General features: G+C 48.4%; 1 protein-coding gene across 3 annotated transcripts in view; it reads left to right on the top strand.

Moving 5' to 3' along the window:
• The window catches only part of RAI2 (retinoic acid induced 2), a 46,020-nt gene extending 21,359 nt beyond the window's left edge, over nt 1-24,661 (top strand). For 2 of the 3 annotated variants that reach the window (XM_054805373.1, XM_054805364.1), the window contains exon 2: nt 22,476-24,661. In XM_054805373.1, the coding sequence (XP_054661348.1) occupies nt 22,581-24,257 (1,677 nt within the window). In that variant the 5' untranslated portion in view covers nt 22,476-22,580 and the 3' untranslated portion in view covers nt 24,258-24,661. Of the gene's footprint in view, nt 1-4,790; nt 5,765-22,475 lie in introns of those variants that run through there. The other variant, XR_008574283.1, reaches the window with a different exon arrangement.
• Nucleotides 24,662-25,103: the final 442 nt, after the last annotated feature.

Genomic DNA, 25,103 nt, shown 5'->3' with positions numbered 1-25,103 from the left:
TAAGTGGGGCGTAATCCCTGGGAGATGAGCTTCCTTGGGCGCTTGCCAGTTTAGCAGGCTGGGTAATCTGCACTGTCATCAAGATTTGCGGATTAGCTGTAGTGAAGCTAGTTGGCTTTGACATTTCATTAGGGAAGTTTTCTGTTAATTTTTCGTCCACGGTCTTGGTGCTGTGAAATCTGGATGATGTAGCTTTGTTATCCTTACACCTTTTAACATTCGTGCAAGTCAATGCTGGGACTGCAAACATCTCTTATCTGCTGAGGATTTTTTAAATCATTGCTTGTTTATGGAAGACTAACTGGGTCAAAGGCTAATTTTGGAAAGGATCTGCTTTTCCCAATGCTAACTAATAAATTTTCATCTGGGTAATGTAAGTTACTGAACTGTTATCTCCCGAAGAAGGGATAAAAGCAAACACTATTTATCCTATAATCTGCAAATATTTTGAAAAAGCAAACTGGTATATCGATAAAAGGGCTTATCATCAAGGTCTCCAAAGAACTCTAAAGGACATTTATTTAGAAATCAAAATATTAAATTTAGAGGCAAGAACTGTGCAGATGAGGAGGGAGTATGTACGAGTGACAGCATTGTAAATTGTCTCGGGGGTTCAAGGGACCGGGGAAGGACACTGTGTCCTGAAGTCACTCCTTCCCAGAGACGTCTCTGCTGATAAGAGCCAGTTGTTGTTCCTGGTGACAGTGATCGAGGGGGACAAGGGAAAGGATCACCCTGTGGGCTCCTGCGGCGGCGAGCAGAAGTGGGGATGTGGCCCAGTTTATTTATCACGGCTAGACGTGCCCTCACTCTTCTGCCTGCCGCAGAGGATGGGTGCGTGTCCTTGGAGCTTCTGTTGCTGTCTCCATAATCCTCTCCCGACCCTTTTCAGACAACCCCCAGAGGCTTGCTGCCGCAAAGGCCAGGGGACTCAGGCTGTGTGAGCCGGCTGTGGAGGACGTGCAGAGGCATGGCTCGCAGGCCAGCCCGACGCCAAGCCTGCGCCGTGGAGGAGTGCTGTTGGCCACCCGGGCTGCAGCGCCCGCCGGCTCTGTGGGTCCCTATGCCAGAGGGCTGTCCCCATTGCTCGCCGCTGCCCTGGTGCTGCAGAGCCTGCGAAACACCTGCTGTGGGACCTTGGCTCTTTCGGCCCCCTAAGGTGGCCATCCTGAAGTCTAACCTCAGTGCTGTGGGGAAGAAGGGAAAAATGACAAGGGCAGGACTTGGGGGATGCATGGTGCAAGGTATGCAAGGGGCGGTCGACAGGGATGCCACGCTCCACCTTGCAGAGGGACATGCTCGCCCCTCTCTGGCCACGTTGCCTCCTCGCTTCTGCCTCTCTCTCCTTGGCTGGTGCCGGCTCGCATCCTTCACTTCCCTGCCAGCCTCCTGCCCCGTGGATGCCGTAGGTAGCGGCGCGTGGGCTCTGGTTCCTGAGGTCTGCCTGAATGCCCTGCGTTGTGCTTCTGTTGCAAAACTGTGAGTGAAAAGCAAGGTTTAGTTAAAAAAATGATTTACCATTCTCTACTCCAACTGAAAAGTGTAAACAGAGTGGACATAAGTGTTGGACTGCACGTTTTGGGGCATCAGTGATTTATCCATCAATTATGTCATTATTAAACTGAAGGTGAAGTTACACCTTCGTAGATCTGGAATAACAAGTGGTTGAACTGAGTTTCTGTTGGTACTTCTGCTTGGATTTATTTTAGCGAGAGAGGAGGGTACCATTAGCAGAAATGTCCTACGTGAGGGCTAGGCACTTTGCAACTGCGTAGGTCTTGGTTTGGGATAAAGCAGCAGCTCCTGTAGCATGTATTCCTGCGATCTGAACGATGGAGAAATATTAAGAATATAAGTTTGTGTGTGTGCACACACGTGGACATACACACACGTGCTGTTCCTGTAGAAGGTAAATATCAATTTTGATTATCTGAATATTGATGTAGCAATTTAGAAATAGCTTTCCAGGAGAAGGTGTCTGCGCTGTTATATTTACCAACATAATGAAATCAGACAACCTTTCAATCCATAAATCACAGTACAGTATTTGCCATTCCAATTTCTATGGTTGTACTGAGCAAGCAACACTATCCAAAGAATTTTATTAAATCAAAGTAATAAAATTGAAAATCTGTATTGACTCTTCTTTGGCTCTTTCAGGTTCTTTTATGTTTTGGCCTGAGAATATATTTTGTTTGTTTTTCCGACTCCATTTTATTTAGTTTAGTTACTTTATTTCTTGGATTGGAGGCCATCTATTAAATTGCAGTAACCTTTTGTTGTAAAGCTTGGGATGTTCTCCTTGTTGTTTACCGGCTGCAGCATAGCACACGTTTTCTAATCATCTTTGCTCTTGTGCTGATTTGAGAATTTGAAGCGCAAAGTGGGTCTAAGCAGGTCACAGGAATTTGTGGGTTCAAGGCAATGATAAGAAATTTCTTAATGGCTTAGTAAATGACAACGTGCATTTAAAGTTAGTTTTCAGTCATCTCAAGATATGTTATTGCTTAAGAATGGCTTCAGCGTGATATTCTTTCCTTACAGAAGACAAAGCGCAAGGGGATTTGTACATGGGAGTGACTGCAGACCGAAAGTAGAATATTTTTCTAGAACCTTAACATGGAACCTTTTCTAGAACCTCGAACCTTAAGGTTCAAGAACCTTAAACGTTGTCCTCAATATATTTTTCACTCAGCCCAAACTCAGCTCCTGCAATTTTAGCTGACAACAGTTTTGGAGCTCATATCGTGGAGGTGCCCTGGGACTCCACTGCTGGGCAGGCTGCTTCCTTTGGGCCTTAAATCCAAATCTTAAATCAGCCCTTCCCACCCAGACAGTGGGGAGCCCATGGAGGTCTGCAAAAGAGAGCATGGGTTTGCCAAAGGAAACCAGTTTGCATGACCTGGCTTTCTGTGGTGTGATCAAGACACCCCAATTCTTCTCCAGCTTTCAAAGTTACAGAAATCAATCACTTCCTCAGTTGTGGTCAGAGGAATTTTTCATCCATCTTTGGCAACTATTTTAGAAAGACAGTAGACATCCCTCAACGAGTCTTATTTTTGCAAGCTAAGGGCACTGCACAGCAGCTCTTTATTGTCACTGTTTTCTGCATCTCCCCTAACAAACTCAGTTTTCCACCACCACTACTTCAGGTGTTCTCTGCAGCTTTATTTATCTTATCCCTTGTGTCAGCAACTCTAGGTTTTTCTCCTTCATTCCCCTCTTTATCTTCCCTACAGTAGTTGTACATTTTTTTTCTGATTTTTTTTTTAAATGCCCAGAGCTCTCTATGTTGTACCCTGCACCATCTCCACTTTTTGCACCAGCACCATGTATGTCCCCAGAACTGAATCCCCCAATCTCTCTGCCAGCGTCCGGCCTCAATGTGCTACCACTTCCTTCCAAAAAGCAGCTACTCCTGGGAATAAATCATGAAGCGTGTCAACATAGTGGCCTCTCTTGGGAGGATGTGTGAAGGATGAGATGAATGGTGGTATTCTGCTAGAAGGCGTTTGGTGACTGCTATTAAGTGATCCTTTGATCTGGAGACAATCCAGAGGACCTTGCAAATCCTGCAATACAGATGTCAAGAGCTCTGCATCCTACCATTCTTCCCTCTCTTTTTGCCCCTTGCTTCAGTTGTTTTGGGCATGCTCCTGGTCTCCACAGGATTGGTGTCCGAGCTGCTTGCAAAGGTATCTGCAATGCTGGCATTGATCCAACGCAGCTCTCTGAAGCTGTTGCACCAAAATCCCAAGTTGAATGGAGGGCTTCACAACCTGCGGGACCTAATATTAGGGCTAAATGCATTTTTCCATAAGGACCAGCAGCAGACTTCCAAGGCGCTTGAGGAGAAAGCATTCATGCCTATGTGCACAAATCCCAAGCCAACATTTAATTACTTCTTATAGCCATATTTCTAAGGAAAGCGGTTCCAGTGATCTCAGAGCATCTGAAGAACGATGCGGCAACCTGATCTTGTAAATATGCTGAACAACACTTGTGTTCAGACACTTGTGCTCACTCATCAGCATGGTGATCGTCTCTGGCTTAAAAATAGCTCCTTTTTTCTTTATTTATCCCCAAAATTTACTCTTTGATGGAAACCATGCCTGTCACATGTTTAAAACAGATTTTCTTCACTGTGCGTATGGAGGAAGGTAAAGGAAGTGATAAATCTCTAAAACCAGTATGATAAAATAAGTCCTCTCTAACTAAGGGGCCAGACACTGAGCCTTTTCCTCCTTCAGTGTCATGATCTGTAGCTGACCCCTCTGTGAGACAACTTCTGCTGCAGCAGGGCTGGGAACGCCAGGAGCTGCCCTCTTGCAATCAAATGGGAACCCCAAGGACTGAAGCTGTAGAATCACCATACCCAGTGGATAGCTGTTGTGCTGTGCCAGCAAGGAATAGATTGAGGGAACTGAAAAAAAAACCAAAAAGCAAACCCCCCAAAAATAGAAAAAATCTGCCATATTTGAAAAAACTAAGTAAAAACTTTGGGGCTTTGAGAATTTATGACTTTGCTTTTCTTGCCCCCAATAATCTGAAGAAAATCCATCAACCTTCCTCCCTGTTTCTGACACAGGAAGTATTTTATAGTTATTTTTTCCCATCTGTTAGCATCCAATCAATAACAGGATCAAACTACTGACTACAGACTCATCCCTTTCCTCCCCTTGTTGCTCCAATTAGGTGTGGATCGTGGTGATGCAGCTTCTGTAACCTAATGTTTCTGTCACACTGATACCCTACAGATGGACGTACAATTGTTGAGCTTTCTGTTGTAGAGACCGTGGGGCTCATCAGGGCGGGTGCCAACCATGTCATCCCACTCCTCTGCGGCATCAGGCCTCCACGGGCGGCAGTTCAGCAGCGGCAATGACAGCTATTTGCCCGCCTGTCCTCCTCCATCATCGACCAGAAGAAAGGGAAGAGGAGGAAGGCTTTTGTGCCTGGGGGATGAACCACTCCAGCAGCGGCTGCAGGATGCAGAGCGGATGCTTTCTGCTTGCGATCCTCCCTGCTCTGCTGTGGACGGGCTTCAGCTAAAATAAACCAGTATTCCACGAACCTTTGAAGTGTGCTTATCTTCTGAGTCACTTCCCTGTCACCCGACGGGCAGCGTGATGCCGAGGGATGTCATTCTCACATCATACGGATGCACTCAGACTTTCATCTCGCGGTGGCTGTTCAGCCTCCTACATCATTTCCCACGTGAGTGGCAGCTTCGCCTTTCCTGAACATCTTCCTTTCTTCTAGCATTTTCCAAGACAGTGGAAAGGCAAACCAGGACCATTGGAAATGTACACAGACTAAGTCAGGTGCCTCTCCTGGCTTCTGAGTGTCCACTCTGCTTTCTTTGGTCTGCAGAGTATTTGTATCTTAATGGAAGGATCTGGAAGCGGTGCCATCAAAACAAGTTGCCTTCTCCCTCATCTTCTGTGATGGCCACTACATGGCAACAAGGTGTGGCCTCTCTGGGCAAGCTGGCACACAAACCAGCGCTGCTCCATGTGCGTCAGATGGACCGCCGGGATCATCGGGAAACACGTTCTTCTGTCATTTGTGATTAGCATCACATCACTTAAGAAAATACCATCCAAAAATCTTTTCCATACCTGAAATTACATGAAATTATTTGTGACAAGCAAAAAAAAAAACACCCCAAAACTCCAAGTGCCTTTTGAATAAAATTGCCCACAGGTCTAGTTTCTTCTTGAATCAGTCTGAAGACTTTAATTTGATAAGGTTGAGATTTTTACCCACCAAACAATGTAATTCTTTTGGTTTTAATTAAAGAATTTTTTCCTTTGCAGTAGACTGATGTTAAACTGGCTTCACTAAATCTTCTTATGCTGTAAGTAGCAGTGACCCAGATAAACACGTTTAAAAATGCAACTACTGAAACTACAGTATGTTGCCTTTGTAAGACGCAGCAAGAGAAAGACTAAAATAATTCTATACATTTACAAGGGTAGCACATAGCATTGCATCATTAAAAGCAGATTCATAGACCAATTTAATTTTTGTAGATTACATGTACAAATTTGTGTCAAAAAAGTGTTACTTATTTCAGAGTTAGATGCTTGAAAGTTACAGAGAAACCTATGAAAAAAATTACTTTTGCATATGTCCTTTTGCAGCATAACAAGGCCTTTTGAAGAACAGGGGATAATGGTGCATTTAAGAACACATGGTAACACAGCCACGCAGTCAGGAGCATATAGGCAACCAGGAGAAGGTTGCATTTCTGTTCACCTCAGTGCCTGAGTTTGCAACTTTTTAATGTAAAGGCTGTGGGTGTAAACCCACTTGGTGCCCACGGCCCACCTAAAGCCAAGGCCTGGAGCAGACACCCGTCCATCTCCACTGGCTGTATCAAGGATGAAGACCAAAGAGCCTTGTTTAACTGTATCTAGGTAAAGCCTTTCTAGGGCCTCAAAAATTGTGGTTAAGGGGATGCTGCCCATTACTCCAGGTGCACATTTTGTGTGTCTTTGTGTGTACAAGCAGTGCCCGGGATGCTCAGGTAACGACTTGACTCTGCCATCGGAAGGTGCTCACTCCGGCTGCCTCGTTAACCTCTGATTACACCTAACTATTGCTGCTCTGAGAGCGAATGCTTTGGCCAAAACTTCTCATCCTGGTGACTACTGCCCAAGTCACGACCAGCACGGAAGAAACAGCCGGAGTCATGGTTTGGCCTGGCACCGAGCAGCCAGGAGCGCCCGTGCCTGTGGCCACCGGCTAGGGAGGGGTGGACTGCGGGGCATCCCTCACACCCCATACCTCGCTCAAACGCAGACCTTTCCACTCCTTTTGGTTTTGCGGATTTTTTTTGGACATCAGCATCGGCTGTGTTTACACGAAGAAGACATATAGGCTGTTGGGAACAATCGGATAATAAACAACCCTTAATTAGCGCTGAGGACGCAAAGGGACCTAATCCCTCAGTGCCTGTTTAGACAGCTAAACCCAAACAGCCGGCCTCCAGCACCCTGTTGCCGGCGCCCCGCAGCACTGGGCCCGCTGCTGCTGCTGCTGGGCCGGTGGCTTTGGTGCCACCTGCCATGGGGGTGGTGGGCCCCGGGCTGCTCCCCTCCCCGCCCCTCGGCCTCTGCCAGCCCACACTGGAAGCTGGGTCCTGGCGAAAGCTTCGTCCAAGAGCGGGGGCCAAATTGTCCCTAATCACTGTAAGGACAGGGCAGGGTTTACCAGATGTTCATCATACTGGGTGACTTTGGGATCTTTGGTGATCCACACCCCGCCTTTAATTTTTGGTAGCAGTGCGCTCTCCTACTTACCCTGGTTAGCATTAAGCTATAAAATTGCTAATTTCAGACAAAAAGTCAATGGAGTCTATTGATTTTTTCATGCTTTTGTGGTGTGCTGCAGAAGTATATCCAGTGGACATGGAGGACACCTGGGGGCTAGCAAGATGGGTGCGCACCAGGGCCCCACTTCCCGCAGCCTCATGCCCTATGAAGCCAAGGGCACCAGCACTGACTTTGCCAGTGGGGTCCAGCCAAGGGCTTTTGCCCAAACAGAGCCATCCCTTGAGATTACTGGAGTTAACCTGCATGAAGTGTCTTCTGGGAAATGCACCATGTGGAGGTGGCCGTATAGTTCTGTGAGGCAGCCAAGGAAACACAGGTTGGTCGTTGCAACCTGGCCCATCCTCCTCATTGCAAAAATTGTGGATGTTGAGTTTTGGGTGGTTCCAGCACTCTCTTGGTGTGAAGCACATCTTGGCAGAGAGCTCAGCTCCTGGTTTGTGGTCACTCACGGCTGCCCTGGTGGCTGCCCTTCCTAGTGCAGCTGTGGCCAGCAGCTGTCTACTCAGTTTCTCAAACTGCGGGTCACAACACCTTTTTTGGGGAAGATTCAGTTGGGATTGCAAAGGGTTTGTGCTCCCCAGGGGACAGCTGTCTCCTCTGGTTTGATTTGTGCTGTTCAGATGTTTACCCTGCTCAGCCAACAGTTTGGCACATGAGTGTGTCCACCAACGTGTGGTAAAACCAGAGGTTTTCTTGGTTGCCAGCTTAGCTCTTCTGGGCTTGTTTTGCAACCCCTGTTGCAGTGCGGCTTGTTCCTGCTGTGCCTCTTGCATTACAGGCTCCACGGATTTCCCTCAGCCACCAGCCATCCCAGGCAAAGACTGACCAGCAGTGGCCCCCAGTAGCCCAGCGGCCCGGCACATCCTGCTTCGGCACCTTGCGGACTACCCGTCCCTGCACATGGGGTGCCTGGCCAGGACAGCCCAGCTGGCGCTGTGGGGTTTTTTGGGGTGGTGTGGGGCAGACACCCACCTTGCACACAGGAGGAGCCAAAAGGTACAGCAGCCCCTCCAGCCAGCAGCGGCTTAGCCCCCTGAGCAGGGGGCAAGCATGAAGCCCTGATGTTGATGGCCCCACCAGAAGGGTGGGTGGTGGAGAGCTTTTGCAGGAGGCAAGGGCTGGGGGCATCCACCCTCCCTCTTTGCCAACCGCAAGCTCTTAAATGAGCATGGTTGTTTTCTCTTACACCCTGCCAAGAAAATACTGAATATGTTGTACTTCTTGGGTGCTCTTGCTGTTTCTATCTGCAAGAAAGGGTATCATTTTTGTAGCTGAGTTTGTCTACCAACATATGGATTTGCCTAAGGCAAGACAAGCATGTGCTGTTTCTCACGACTTATACAGGCTATAGGCAGTTATTATTCCCTGAAGTTCTTACGTAGTTAAAACTACTTCCTCCTTGTTTTGCTAGCCTCCCAAGCTCTGTTGTGCTCCCTTCTGGTTACAGTCAGGTACTTGCTGCTACAGGGGCTGCAGTAGTTCAAGCTGTCAGTCTCCATCCCTGCTCCTCTGGCCAAACCCAGTGCACCCATATGGAGCCAGCGGGAGGGGGTTGGCTACCCCAGTGGTGAGGAGTTTAAGGAGCATGAGCATGGGGTGGGTTGGACAGGCATGGGTGGCACCCTGAGCCTGTCCTCATTTTGGAGAGCATGCCTGGTGGTGGCCCTATCCTGGTGGGAACAGGCATTGGTGGGAACAGAGCCCTTGCATTGGGTACCTGGGGGTGAGAAGGAAGAACCTCGTGCATCGCCCGTGGCATTGGGGCAGGGGTGGGTGGTGAAAGCTGGTGCCTAAGAGAAGAGAGGACTTGAAACGGTTAAGCCTGGGAGCAGCAATGCCATGGCAGATCCCCACCCCCCCGAGAAGCGTGTCAGGAAAATATATCGTTGCCTGAAACAGAATATACACAAAGTGGGAGAGACAAAAATGCCCTCGGACCCCCCCCCTCACTTGGAGCTGCCTCCCAAAAGGGCTTCGATGGGGCTGACCTTCCCCTCAGCCTGCTCTTACACTGCTCCTGTATTTGCATTAGCACGGGAGACGAGGGGAGACAGCCTCAGGTCCTGTTCTCCTGTTATTACAAGGATAAGCCAGGACATGGTAGAGCCATGGAGGTTTTATTTGTGGGTTATTTGTTTGGCTTTCCCAAAGGAAGAGCCTGTGAGAAGCATGTTCTTCCCTAATAGAGCATCACCTTACATTTTCACGGCAGACAGTCTGCTCCACCTGCTGAGGTAGCCTGAAGAATCAAGAAGATTGACAGCAAAAAAATTTACTTCAGAGCTGCACCAGCCTGCTGGCAGTTTTGTGGGGGTTTTTTTTGTCTGTTAGTTCTGTTGTTCTTTCTTTATTTTTTATTTCCTTTTCTTTGCTCTTGTTGGTAAAGGAATGAAGCTGTGCAGTCAGCTTTCTTCCTTCACAGTCTACAATCTGCATACCAAAATTCAGTTTTTTTGAAGAACTGACCATGGGAGGAATTAATGCCCGGCTGCAGCCCTATGTGCCCTTCCACACCGGCGTGCAGGACCTCCTGCATCCAGAGCTTCACGGCCGTACAGCAACGTCACCTCACCGGGAGAGCTGAGCCGTATTCACGCTGCGGAACATGTTGCTAAACTGCTTCCTAGGGCTGAGCTGAACATCCAAATATGAAATCTCCTGGTCGGATTTATTGGAGTGGCTTGGTGACATTCCCCAGAGGACTTACAATCTATGGTGATGGATGACGCCGATCCATTAATGTAGTAGTCTCATCTGGGAAAGATGTAATTGTCGTTCTGCATCCTGCAGTTTCCCTAAGTTTTTCTGAACACGTAATAGCACACATCGCAGCGGAAATTGCTGGTGAAAAATGCTGCAGTAAATATGTCAGGGGCTCTATATCCTATGGCAGTGCACTCCTCTTCTGGAACCATGCAGCCATCATTAAGGTAGGGGAGGTGATAATGACAAAATTTGGTATACTGCATTCATCATGATGTATGTGCTCTCCAACGGTTTGATGGAAAAGTATGGGCCGGACCAACCTTGTTTCCTCTCGCAATATGTGTCTGTGAAATATCTTCATGTTGACTGGTTCATAGTATTGGGAAAATAATATTTACTTTTACCTGCAATAGCAGTGCTATTTTTACAGCGCTGGTTGCCCTGCCTGCGTTTCCTGAAATACAGCCCTTTTTTTCTGAGTGGTCGGAGTCTGGATCCCTGATGACAAAGAGCATTATTACTTTTTTGTGTAGTCTGGGCACAGTTTGGAGTAGTCTCTCCTCCATGCAGTACAAGCAGTGTGTTAGTTGGAGCTGGAATACCCAGTTGGAGAAGACTCCTTTGAACTGGCTGGAAAGTCTCTGTTTATATAGCATCAACTTAGTAAAATTTGGACATTAGCATTCACACTTAGGCAGACTGTAAGTGCTCTGGCAGCAGAGAAACATGGTGGACCATTATGAAATGGGAGGAAAAGGCATGTTGGAGCAACACAACCGCAAGTAGTGGCCAGCAGCTACACTGAGAGGGAAGGCAGCCCCGTGCCACCTCAGTGAGTGTGTGTGTGTGTGTCTGTCTGTCTGTCTGTGTTTGTGTGTGTGTTTGTGCCCACCCATCCCCATGGGTGATGGATAATCTGAATTGCAGTGGTGACTGGAATCCAAGCTGAGGTCTGTGTGTTATAGAATCATAGAATCATAGACTCTTTAAGGTTGGAAAAGACCTCGAAGATCATCAAGTCCAACCATCAACCCAACACCACCATGCCTACTAAATCATGTCCCGAAGTGCCACGTCTATACATTTTTTGAACACCTCCAGGGATGGTGACTTCACCGCCTCTCTGGGCAGCCTGTTCCAGTGCCTGACCACTCTTTTGGTGAAGAAATTTTTCCTAATATCCAATCTAAACCTCCCCTGATGCAACTTGAGACCATTTCCTCTTGTCCTTTCGCTAGTTACTTGGGAGAAGAGACCAACATCCACCTCACTGCAACCTCCTTTGAGGTAGTTGTAGAGAATGATAATTTGTGCTAAAAACGATCTCTGCCCAGAAGATGTGACTCCTCGAGATCAAATGGATGAGGGAAAAGAAGAAGTATTTGCATGGATGCATGTGCATGCAGGGCATTTGTAGGTGTTACAGGTAACCTGGACCGTTAATAGCAGTAACCTCAGTGGCGCTGAGACGCAGCAAGACAGATCTTTTTAGTATTTTCTTGTTATTTACGTATTATTTGTGGTCAGAGGCATCTATATTTTATAGTTCAGCACAGAGGCTTCTAGGAGTGCTAAATTGGTCTTTGCGGGTGAAAACACGTTGAAAAGTTGTGAGGTCTTTTTGTTATATTCATCAGCACTGTAATGCTGCATCTCACACTGGTGTTATCTTGAATTCAGTCAGAAGGCTGACATCTTGTGCATCATGGGATGATGGAGAGAAGAGGTGATTTCTCTGCCTTTCAAAGTCAGGTCAGGAAATGGCACAGACACTGGGGTGAAAGCAAGTGTGTAAAAGGGTGTGAAATTCAAAGAAAAAAATGCCGCAGTTTTCCTCACATCACAGGAGTGATTAAGAGACATTCTTCTGTCTCTTAAAATCCTTGCAGCTGCTTACAAATTTTGCAGGGATGAAAATAAGGGGCTATTTTTGCTTGAAAGTTTTTCCATCCACACATTTTTAGATAGGGTGGTGCAAGAATAGGGCAGGTTTGAAATCTGAGGATTAGCACTGTCATGTAGCTGATGAAATGTTGGGCTTGGTTTATCAAAGTGATGGGGTGGAGGAGAGGGAGAGTCAGTCTAATAAATCTGAAGCTATGAATATAAAACTTGATCTTGAAGTGACAAGCTGAAGGAGCATTTGGTTACTCATGCCGGTGGGGAAGGATGAAGTATTAAATATCCTCATTCTGCACTGGGAAGACTCCTCTACCCTTTTGCTCCTCAAGCAGCACCCCAATACTCCTGCGCCTTCATATCTGCTCGTGCTTTCACGTGAGTCCCACAAGAGAAGAGAAGCTGATGACTCCATTTTAGGTCTCCAGGTCTTTGCCCATCCCTAAATCTTGTCATTTGGGACAATATTGGTGCCACTGAGAGCCATCAGAGTTACAGGCGAGAGATGAGGTTTGCCCTTTTGGCCCACTGTGGCAAACTGGGTGGTACAAGTCTGTGTAGTTGATCACCTACATGCCCTTACCTATGGTCTTAGATAGGAGCATGTGTACCTCACCAAAAAGGATCTGCAAGATAGAAGGTTCATTTTTTTACTTGGTTTTGCTTTTCTTCCGATTATTTATTTAATTAAGCCATACTGTGTATTAGGATGTTGAGAGGTTATGTGAAAGTTTGGCTTTCAGTTGATGAGTTACAGCAGTGTCGGGATTTGCTGTTCTGACCTCCATGGCTTTAAAAGACATTCAGATTGATTTCTGCTTCTTCTTCCTTTCTGTCTCAAGAAGGTCTAGAAGCAAGACACGCTTAAGGGGAGTCCCCTCTACAGTGCTGTGGTTAGCCCTATTCTGGCCTTGTCTGCACCAAGAAAAAGCAGTTTTTATCTGGAGCTGGCATGCCGTAAGGAGCAGATGGGAAAGTGCAGCACGGCTGAGGGGCTGAGGCTTTCACGGCATGTGTAGTGCTGGTGGCACCTCACTTTGTTCATGGGTTTTCAGCTGGTGAAGCTAGTTTACCCCTTGAGGAGTACTTCGGCACACTTCGCTTGTGTGGCTAGTTGGGAGACAACCAAAGTGGTCAAAACCGTGTTGGTGTAATTGGGCAAAGTCAGATGTTTCACCTGCAAAAGTGCCATAGCAGCTTAAAAACAGATTTGAACTTTACTTCGCTAACCTGTTGGCAGAGACTTGATAACTGGTCCATGAGGAGACCCCATCCTTTGTAGCCAGGAGTGAGACAGATTCACTTAAGCAAGAAGAGACGGGCAACGGATGGCGGCCTTTGCCACACCAATACCAGTTCTCATCTGGATATCAGAAAAGATCAAATGAATGTACTAAAAATATCCGAGCCTGGGATCGGTGGAGAGGGTCAGGACAAAATAGCGAGCCGAGTGTCTCTGAGCAGAGAACAAACCTCTGCTGGGGAACTAATGAGGCTTTGAAGTCGTTTCACTGACATCAAACTTGGAAATCCTTTGTAAGAACTGAGATGCTTTAAGAACTGTTTAATAAAGCACTTGACTGGGAAAGGAGCAAATATTTTATCAGGCTGACACTGAGTGCTTTTTGTTTCGGGCTTTTGGGGGAAGCTGGCAATTATGTTTAATTGGTATCCTTTTCCTCTTGTTATCATTGGTGTATCACTTGCTGGGAAAACAAAATGCATGGGTTTTAAAATTTACTGTAAAGTAAAGGCTCTCTTGTTTGTTTTGTTTAGCTCTGTTCTCAAAACAGCTCATTTTTCTTTGCTTTGCTGGCGAATATAATGTTTTGATTGAAAATGATACTAAATAATCAGTTAAATGGGATATTTAATGACAAGAAAAATTGTTTAAAATATTTTTTCCCATAGGAAAATCATGCACTTTACTTTTCAAGCCTAAGATGTCTTTTATTGCTAGCGTGAGTCTGCATTCTTCCTACGATCTCACTCCAAAAGTAAACATGTGGGTGCACCGCGTGTGTGAGGAGGTCAAGATACAGTAAATCTCAGGAGTTCCGATGCAAGAGAGAACCCTAGACTAAGTCCAGTTTTTCCCTGGACTTACCATTTTAATTTAGACCTTCTTAGACTCTCACTCTGCTGCTGGTTTACCTTCCCTGTGGTAAGCTGACCTACTGTATGAGGAGCAAGCCTGGTAGATGAGGAGAGCAGTGGATATTGTCTACCTGGACTTGAGGAAGGCTTTTAACACTGTCTTCCATAAGATCCTCACAGACAAGCTGTTGATGTACGGGCTGGATGAGCAGATGGCGAGGTGGATTGGAAACTGGCTGAACAGCCAGTCCCAGAAGATGGTGATCAGTGGCACAAAGTCTAGTTGGAAGCCAGTGACTAATGGTGTACCGCAGGGGTCACTACTGGGTCTGATCCTGTTTAACATCTTCATTAATGATCTGGATGAAGGTGCAGAACATACCATCAGCAAGCTTGCAGATGATGTCAGGCCAGCAGGAGTGGCTGATACACCAGAGGGTCATGCTGCCATCCAGAGGAACCTCCACAGGCTGGAGAAATGGGTGGACAGAAACTTCCTGAAGTTCAACAAGGGGAAGTGCAAAGTCCTGCAGAGGAACAACCCCAGGCACCAGTACGTGCTGTGGACCACTTAGCTGGAAAGCAGCTTGGCAGGAAAGGACCTGGGATCTCCTGGTGGACACCAAGTTGACCATGAGCCAGCAACATGCCTTCGCTGCAAAGGTGGCTAATGGTGCCCTGGGCTGCATGAGGAGGAATGTTGCCACAGGTGGAGGGAGGTGATCCTTCCCTTCTCCTTGGCACTGGTGAGGCCACACCTGGAGTGCTGGGTCCATCTCTGGGCTCCCCAGTACAAGAGAGACATGGACATACTGAAGAGAGTCCAATGAAGGGCCACAAAGATAATGAAGGGATTGGAGCATCTCTTCTATGAGGAAAGGCTGAGAGAGCTGGGACTGTTCAGCCTGGAGAAGAGGGGCAATCTCATTGATGTATATAAGTACCTGGAGGATGGAGCCAAACTCTTTTCAGTGGTGCCCGGTGCCAGGACCACAGGCAATGGGCACAAACTGAGACACAGGACGTTCCCTCTGAACATCAAGAAATGCTCTTCCACTCTGAGAGTGACTGAGCACTGGCACAATCTGCCCAGAGTTTGTGCAGATCTTCAAAAGCCATCTGGCCATGGTCCTGGACAACCTGCTCTAGGTGGCCCTGCTTGAGCAGTGGGCTTGGACCAGATGACCTCCAGAGATCTCTTCTAACTTCAACCTGTCTGTGATTCAGTGATTCAGAGCCACCAGAGGTGCATGGTGGGGCTGATAGACGGGGATGGTAGTGCAGCAGGACTTTCCCAGAAGTGAGCATCCCTTGAGTTTTGCTGTTGGAGAGCTGCCAGTGAGAGGATGCTTCCCCAGGGCCACGCGGGCAGCACCTCTCCACCACAGGCACTCAGGGCAGGGGTGCGATTAATGAGTCTGCAACACGCCCATCCCAACACACCTTTGCAGCTGCCAACATCCCCATCCCAAGGGATTGCATCATGCTCCAGGAGGAGACACCTGCACGCTGCCGGCAGCATTGAGGGAAAGCTGATTTAAACAGCTGCTTCTGCAGTCACAAAAGCAGTACTTTGTTTTCCCTGTTTGAACAGAAATTTGGAGCACAAAAGCTGCAACAAGTCAGAAGAGCCTGCTGGGTCGAAGGGGTGGCACCAAACTGGGTGGCACGTGACTCAGCAGTAATTATGGACGGCAAATTTATATTTGTCCTTCACATGTCAGGTTTAATACATCACATTTCCATGCACTGTCTCTGCCTCAGAGTGCGCGTTCAGCTTACTGCCGGCTAAGCAAGCTGCCACCGTTTAGGCGTTTCTGTACTGTGCCAAGGGAAAAAAAAAAATAAACCACTGTTTGAAAGGTTTTATTTTTGGAAACTTGCTGCAAGATTCCTCCAAGTGTGACTGTTAGAGACCCCAGGAATTGGGATGTGCTGTGGAGATGAGAAACATGAGCATTTGGGAATAGCAAGATCAATCTCAAATAATTTCAAAGTAGTCCTGTTTTTATAGTGCCTGCTTATATGTAATACTATATACTGCACGAGCAGCGGTCCTTTTGAAAGTAGGAGACCTTCAGTTAAGTGGTATATCCAGTTAGCAGAATAGTTTGTGAGTGGAGCAGAGGAAGGGAAAAGGCATCTGGCAGTACAGCGGCGTGTGCTGTCTCCCTTACGCGTGGGGTATGCCACAGTTTCTGCTGCAAATGTAGGGGTTGTTTTGCGAAGCTTTCAAATTGGGTATAAAAATTCACTACGCGTTGAAATTTGTCAGGCAAATGCTCTATTCCTTCCACAGCATTTATTGTCTGTCTTGTATATATTGCCCTTGGGACTAAAGACACTGGTTTCAGGTCTGTGACAGAATTTTTTTTTCAATTGGCCTGATTTGTTTTTAAATGAGAAGAAAGTGAGTTCTCTCCTCCCCAGAATGGATTGCTAACTACAGGCCGTTGACAACAGCAATATAGTTAGCAAATATATGACCCTAACGTGGCTCTTTGCAGGCGATTAGCCTGTGCAGTAGGCAGACCGCGGTGGTATTTCTCAGATGAACTATTTAAAAGACCAAAGTCTGATCAGCCAGTCAAGCCGCTGCATTTGAGAACGATCGTGCTGTGTGTGCTGAAGCAGTGTATACATATTGTCAATGTCCCATCTATAACGTGCCATTTTGCGCTGCCGTAATGATTTCCTTTCCCTCTCGTTCCCCCCAGGGCTTAGCAGCCTGGATGGGAGCCTTGACACAAATAGCTTCGCCTCCCGGAAGGATCCATAATGCAGCGGTAGAAAATAAGAGTACCTGTTGCACGAGCTGCGTCGGAGCCTTATTATTCCTCCGGCGTCTTCTGAAGTTGTCTGACAAGATGTTCTTATTTTAACTGCTCCTCAGCCGCGTCCAGCTTACGACTTAGCTCCCGTAGAGTGAGAAGTGGCACGGGGCAGCGGGTAGGTGCGTGGTGAGCAGGGGATGTTGTACAGAGGGATGGGGAGCAAAGGCTGCGGGTGTAGCTTTCATACCGACGGGGGTACTCCGGGGTAGCCCTCCCTCCTCTCTCTGGCTGGTACCAGAGTGAATCCTGCCCGTCTTTCCAATGTCTTTCTCGCCTTGCCCTCAGTCACTTTTGAATGGTGCCTCCTAAATCTTAACAGGGATTTGCTGGGTATTTGAGTCAAGAGACTGAGCGGGGAGAGGGCAGGGCTAAACTGGGATGTTTCCTCAGTGCCCTCGGAGGGGACAGAGACGTGCATCCCCAGCAGTTCCCCTTTGGTGATCACCAAGGGGACATCAAGCCCCCTTTCAGGAGGTGATGGGACTGCGTTTGGAATCTGTCTGTGAGCCGGCAGGAGAGTGAAGGGCTGGTTGCCTGAACAGATGTCCTGTGGGTCTCCTCTGCTCCGACTGCCCCATACCTCGGAGGTGGTCACCGTCAGCCCTCCTGCAAGCAGAGAGGGGACAGGTCCCACCAGCCCTCCTGGTGCACCCAGCTGAGGTGTGTGATGGGTATCAAACGCAGCACCACGAATGGTGAAACACAGGGGAGAAGGCTAGTGCACCATTAGCTGTGAGTCGGTTACTCCTCTGCCCTTTGGTGCTTGAGGGTTACACTACTGAAAGGGTATGCGGGATGGCCAGAATTGTCAATCCCATATGCCTGAATACGTGAATCAGTGGGAAATGTGGGAGGCAAACACTGCTGAAATCATCTGTAGTTCTTATGTATGGGAGAGCCAGCCTGGACATTATTTGTGTATTCGTAGAATCATAGAATTAATAGCGCCATATTCAAATATATTTTTTCTATTCTAGCAACAAGACACCACTAACAATACAGTAGAGCCTTTGTCTGTGTATGGCTGGAACTATCCAAAACAAAAACTGCAGGATGGAAGATGTTTGTTTAGATGTATAGTTTGTTGGTCTATGTCAGTATGTGTCCTTGTTGCCCACCTGCGTATTTCCTGCAGAAGGATGCAGACAGAAGGTTGGGCTTCAGCTGCCGAGACTGCTGAGGACAGGCTTGCCCATCCCTGAGCTCCTTCAGAAACCCACGTCTCAGTAGGGCGCAGGTTGGGTGCGTAGTTTCGTGGTGCGTCGAGGGTGATGGGGCGTGCTGCCACATGGTGGCAGGACCAGCCCCACGGGGACCGGGGCGTGCAGGACCTGGTGTGGCGATCTGGTTGGGTGCGTGCCGCCGGGGGTGCTCGGCTCAGCAGGTCTGCTGCTCTCCCAAAGGGCGGTGGGGTGTCCCCGTCGGGGATGCTCTCACCACAGCCCTTGTTAATGGGCTTCTGCAGAGCAGAAATCAAACGTGTTGCTTCTGGCAGGAGGATCAGTGACAGCAAGCAGAGAGTTTTGGCAAAACACCGAAGTCCAAATCCGTCCATATTTTTGTCCTCAAGCTGTTCCATTAAGTTAAGATTTCTAATTTTATTTTGTGTTCAAAACTGTGTTTATACTGAAAGGAAGCCAGTTTTTTCCAGGAGTTACTAAGCAGGGCATCCCATGAAGGGAGCATCTGAAACCCTTCCGGGTGTAACTTGAGTTCTGTGTCGATAGCAAGGTACAAGCCGTGGTATGGACGAGCAAGCGGAGCGTGGGGATAGCTGTGCGCGGCGCAGTGCTTCCATCCCAGAGGAAGCCCTGAGAAAAGTCTGTTGCACGGCCATCAGCAGGAGATAAAGAAAATAAGCTGGAGTTATCACCAACCCCTTTCATGGCATTTCTGTATAGCTAACACACCATTTCCTGTACAGTTAACACACATCATTGCAGAGTGCCGTGAACTTAAGTCTTATCAGCACCCCGGTGGGAAAGCCTGGGTTATTTACAATAGGGCTCTTTTCAGTGTTGCAAGCTTCTTTTCAATTAAAACAAACAGCAAATTAAATATTAAATAGATAAGTAGGGAAAGTGAAATTAATTGATTTTCCAGCACTGAGGTGTGGTAGACAGAGGAAACTTAAGGCAATTTCACTGAATTATATTACCTTCATTTGTGTGTATTAGGTACATGAAACTTGTTTTAGAAACAGGGTAACTCTGAATAATTTATGTGCAGTGAAGCAGCAATCTTAAAGAAACAAAAAAACAACCCCCAAACCCAGCACATACATCAGGGTGATTTATATTAAAGGAGAAATATAGTATAGCTGCTAACACCAACATTGAAAAGTTACTTTAGTTTAAGTCATCTCCACGTTGACTTACAGTTTTGTACCATGTACTCGGTGTACATAGTATGAAAAAGGAGTCCAGGAACTATAAAACACCTCTTTGGACAACTTCAAACTATCTCTTGATCCCAGATCTTCAAATGTTTCCTCTTTTGAGACTTGGGCACTTGGATCCTTTTCACTGTGTCTGCCTACTGCCCTTGATAATAGGTGTTTAGCGTAATACGCGTTCAGCAGCCCTGGGATTCCCCCCCACCGGCCCCCGCGGTGAAACCGAAAATTGCTTTACAGGGTGCAGCAGGCAGGTGCGCTGGGACTCCGCTGTACCCAGCAGCCAGCTACTGCCAAGCTGCAGACTGCGGGCACGCCTGTGAAATATTTTTAAGTGTGTATATGTATTTTTTTTTAATTTCTTTGATTTTCTGTAGCGATCGCGTGCTCAAGAAGCAGGTGCACTGGAAGTACAGAAAGGCACGCGTCCACCTAGGAAAGGTGAGGCGGGGGAAAAACCTCACCCCAAACCCGTAAACCTGGGTTGAGAGCTGCACCTCACCTTTCTCTCCTTCTCCTTCCCCTCACGTGGTGGGGCCCTCCCAGAGGCAGCGTAGGACCGCGAGCTCAACAATATATATTTGTAGATCCCAGAAATATACAGGATTCAGTGTGGAAAACAATATTTGACTATGTTTTAAAAAAACCCAAACAACCCAGCCAGCCCCCCAGGCATTTCTTCAAGGTGTCTGACGGTGATAGATGAGCACTTCTTCCCCTCATCTAGATATTTCCTTTGCCTCCAGCCCTGCTTTTTAAAGCAGCAATGGGGGGATTTTATTATATTTATACTTTCATCTTCAGCGGTGATCTGTGTCTCTCTCTCTCTCTCTCTCCCCCCATGGGTCCGTACAGCATGCTAATCCCTCAAGTCTCTTACGCAGCATAATTTTCATCTTAATTTTTCTATTTCTCAATGTTAAATGGGTTTGCCAGGGGAACAGGGGGTCATTTCCTGTCCCCGCCAGATCATTAATTCCCTGTGAAAACACGGCGATCTCACGCTTCTCAAGCAAACTGAAACATCGGGAAGAGCCAGTGTCATGTGCAAAATACTCGGTTGTGCTGCAGCAACTGGAGGAGCAAAGATGCTGGTGTACGCTGCAGAGACCGCAGGGCTTTGAAATGCTCATTTTAAAAAGAGGGAGGGAGAGATTATATAAGAGCAGTAGAAAATCGGGTTTTAATTCCTTAACAGAAACAACGACGTCTGGTTTTTTTCAGCCTGAATCTGCCGAGCATTCTCCTCATTGTCTTTATTTTTAGAAATGATTGATCTTCTTCTTTTTTTTTTTTTTTCCAAAAACAAGACTGACCCAATTTTTTGGATGCCGATACTTGTCACTTTTTGAATAAGGGGTTTGATTTTTGCTCCTGTTTTTTGGTGCTTGGGCATCTCTGCCTGCCTGTAATCTGTCTCAGCCAAGGCTCGAAAAGGAAACAAACAAACAAAAAAAACCCCTTAACCCTGCATTTGTGAATGTTTTCTGCAGAGCATTTCATGAGATGAGAAAAATCCGGAATTATTACTCTCCTTAAGCCAGCAGCAGGAGGGGAAAAGAAATGACTCATCTGTTTACTTTTAAAAAATCCTTTTTAAGAACTCAAATGCGCCCGATAAATTATTAGCATTTTACCCAACCAGCCTCCGCTATTAACTCCTGGCATTTCTGTAGTCTTGCGCTCGCCGTGGCATCTCACTGCCAAATCCAAGGATTTACAAGTCTCAGGAGAGACTTGGGAGATTTTCCGCTTCCCTGCCTTGGCTATTTTTTACCCTTTGTTCATGGGGTTTGTTTGGGGGTTTTTTTTTTTCCCCTTTTCCCTGTCTCCTTTTAGTTTGCAGGTTATGGTGTCGGTCCTATAAACATCTATGCGAGCAAATCATTTCTGTAAGCGCCAGAGCCGGCGGAGCTCTCCAAGTGCTCTCAGCCGCAGACTCATCCCCACACTGGGAGTCCTCACCCATCCCATTTCGGAGAGGTGCTGCCCTCCCTATCATCCCAACCCCAGCCTGCCTGAGGATGCGGGGAAGCATCTCGCTCCCACCGGCCCGGCTGGCAGCGATGGCACACACTTTGCTCGTAGGGAGCAGGATTCAGCCGCGTGCAGGTGAAAAATGTAAATTTGGGGTGCGCTGGTGCTTTCCCATGGTAACGGAGTTGGAACCGGACAAGTTTCCATGGTGATTATTACTACGGCAGGATGCACTCACTTTGGGAGAGGCACGGGCGGTGCCAGGCAGAGCGGCCAGCCCCCAGCCAAAGTCTGCAGGCAGCAGCTCGCGGGGTGGAAATTATTCTTCCTTCTAAATAAATGCATGCGCAGCGCCATTAGTTTGCTGCTTTTTTTTTCTTTTTCAGGGGAAGGGGGTGTTAATCTTTTTAGGAAGTAGGCTGCAAATTTCACCGCGATCATGAATGGAAACCATCTCTGCCCTTTTCTAATTGCCATTTGCTTGGTTAATATAAAGGGTTGTACTGTCAAAATAAATTTGAAGTTGCTTTGATTTTTTTTTTTTTTTATTCTTCATGTCTTTTATGACTCAGGTGCCCGATTCACATAACTGTGTCTGTCTATCTCTGCAGCAGGGCAAATGGTGGGGTTTGGTTTGGGTTTGCTCCTTTCTCACCCCGCACACAGCAGTTTCGGAGGTGCTGTACACAGCGTGCAGTGCTCGCCTGCTTGCCTTTAGTAAATCCCACCGGGATGAAAAAGGGAAGAGTATTTTAGGGGAAGCGAGCACCCTTCACCCATGGCGGAACATTTCTTAGCCACGATATTTTTAGAAATGTTTGTTTTGGGGGCTTTTGTTGAGTTAAAGCAGCACGCTGTCGCTCGGCTCTGCCATGCACTGTCATTATGTGAAGCTTTGTTTAAAAATGTGAACAGGATGGCCCGAGTCCTTGTTTCAGGCTGCGGACTGGGGCGGGGGGGTTTGGCTGCAGGCAGCCCTGAAGGCCTTTTAAATTATCTGTGTTTACGGCTAAATATAAGTTCCTCAAAACTCTTCGTACAACACTCACGGATGTATGTATATCCAGCGTCTCTGTATATATACTACACTGTATTACGGAGCCGTTAGCCTGGAGCGTGGAAATGTTTAATGGCTTTTCTTTGGCGATGGGGTCTTTAAAGTCAATTGCAAATATTATTTTAAGGAGGAGATTTATGCGGTGCCTAAAATATGTTTCTGGTTTGCAGGCCAAATTATGTCGGTGCCGATGCTCCTGGCAGCCCGGAGCCGCTGCGGGTCCCGCTGACGGCAATGTAGAGGCGGCGCCGGCAGAGCCCGAGAAGCCCTGCAGCATGGAGGAGCTGTACAAGGACGCCCCAAACCTGCCCATGGACGTCACCAACTCGCCCTCGGCGATGGCCAACAACAAGCTAGAGAACGGGGTGGCCCAGCTGATCACAGCGGAGGCCTGGAACATCAACTCGGCCGACCTGATGAAGAAGGCCCTATCCCCGCTAGTGACCGTCCCCGCGCCCTCCATCCTGACACCGCCGGCCGAGTCGCAGAGCGGGGTGGCCCTGAAGGTGGCGGCCACCGTGCTGCAGCCCATCTGCCTGGGGGACAGCCCTGTTGTCCTGCCCATCCACCTGCAGGTCGCTGGCAGTGCTGCCCCACAGATGCCGGCCACCAACGCTGCCACCCCCTACGTCATGACCACCCAGGGCCCCATCCCGCTGCCCGTCCTCCTGGAGCAGCACGTCTTTCAGCACCTGAACTCGCCCCTGGTGCTGCCCCCAGGGGCCGCCTGCCCCGCCAGCCCCCTGCACGCTGGCCTCTTCCCCGGCACTGCCGCCCCCGTCGGGCAGCCCCAGCTCCTGGACCCCAAGCCCTCCGGCCAAGCCCAGGAGCCCGTCCTGCCCCCCGTCTTTCAGACGCCGGGGTTCGCCGCCGTCCTTCAGGACCTGTTCCCCTCGCAGGGCGGCCTGGGCTCTGCCCCCTGCCAGCCGCCCCCTGACTATGCCGCTCTCCCGCCCCAGGCCTTCAGCTCACCCCTCTCCCCGCTGGTGCCCCCTGCCACGCTGCTGGTGCCCTACCCCGTCATCGTGCCCCTGCCCGTCCCCGTCCCCATCCCCATCCCCGTCCCCATCCCCGTGCCCCACGGCGCCGAGGCCAAGGCGGCCCCCGACCCACCCAAGCCACCGCTCTTCACCCCCTACTCCTGCAAGGGCACCCAGACCCCCCTGGAGAAGGAGGAGACAAAGCCCTTTGACCTCCTCCACCCGCGGGAGTTTCCCCAGCTGAGCCGCCACACCGTCATCAAGATGGGCGGCGAGAATGAGGCACTGGACCTCTCCATGAAAGGGCCGCCCGCGCCCCGGGCCAGTGAGGCCGCCCTGCCGCCGCCGCCGCCGCCACCACCCGAGGACGGGGCCCTGGACCTGTCCCTCGCCTCCTGCCGCAAGCCGGGGGGGTCCCACGGGGAGGCGGCCAGCACCGGCCCCGTCGCCGCCACCGAGGCCGGCGTTCACCCCGCGCCGGACAAACTCCCCGGCCCGGCCGCCCCCTTCGCCCCCTGCAAGCCCCAGGAGGCGTCGGGCAAGGCAGAGGGCAGGGGGGCGAGCGGTGGGCCGGCTGAGCTGCTGCGGCAGCCGCAGAAGTGGCTGGTGGAGCCGGCGGGCAGGGCGGGCTGCGAGCCCAAGGCCGGCAACAACATCGAGATCGTCAGCACCTCGCAGACAGCCAAAGTCATCGTCTCCGTCAAGGATGCCGTGCCCACCATCTTCTGTGGCAAGATCAAGGGCCTGTCAGGGGTCTCCACCAAAAACTTTTCCTTCAAAAGGGACCTGCCCCAGGACTCGGTGCTGCAGTGCTATGATGTGAAGAGCCCGCCCGAGTCCCGGGACAGCGCCGAGGCCCTCAGGAAACCCGTCAAAAACAGGAGCGTAAAGCTAAAGAAAATGAACTCGCCGGAAATACATATTCTTCCAATCAAGAAGCAACGGCTCGCTGCCTTTTTTCCAAGAAAGTAAATTATGGGTTTTTAGAATTTTAAGATTATTATGAGAAGAAAAAGAAAAAAATAATAATTAAAAAGATGCACTTGGTTTTAAACTCATTTAAAACTTTAAACTATCTTTGTAAGTTATTTTTGGGGGAAGGGGGAGAGGATCGGATGTAGAGTCCCTATAAGCTGGGTTGGTTGGTTTTTTGTTTTTTTCCTTTTGGGTTTTTGTTATCGAATTTTGACTTTTCATGGAAAACTGAATAAAAAGCAACCTATTTTTCAAGCAGATTGCACATTTTGCAGCTTTAATGGAGTAATGGATGAGCCAGAGGGGTAAGAGCTATTTTCACTGCCATAAAGTGCTTTGATGATGTAATTCTTCATAACGGTCGGAATGGAAATTTCAAAATAAATGTTTGTACGTGCTAATTGGTTGCGGCATTTTTTTTGTCATTTCTGAATTGATTTCAGCGTACGGAGAAGGTTTGCCAAAAAGTCTGTAAACTGTAAAGCGCCACAACTGACTTGCGATGAGCCTAAAATGTTAAGGAAAAAATAACAGGCTAAGAAAAATTATATTGTGCCACAGTGCTGTCGCAGAGCACGTCGCAACAGCCGCTAACAAAGCACCCAAACGAGCTTCCGGAGAAGTGGGAGGTACAGCCCAGTGCACACCTAACATCAGCTTCACTGCGAGAGACCCATAGAAAACCATCTTAAATATTTTAAGTAATGTTAGCAGTCATTTAAAAGAGAAAAGCCTAAAAGTCAGGGGAATTTGGTTGCCGGGGCGGGAGGGGAAAGAAAAGTCACATAATTTTTCCCAGCCTGACTACAGATATATGGAAAAGTTGTTTACTGTTAGTTTTCT

The sequence above is a fragment of the Grus americana genome, chromosome 1, assembly GCF_028858705.1.
Source record: "Grus americana isolate bGruAme1 chromosome 1, bGruAme1.mat, whole genome shotgun sequence".
NCBI lineage: Eukaryota > Metazoa > Chordata > Aves > Gruiformes > Gruidae > Grus > Grus americana.
Note: the sequence above shows the minus strand (reverse complement) of the source record. Positions and strands in the feature narration are given on the sequence as shown.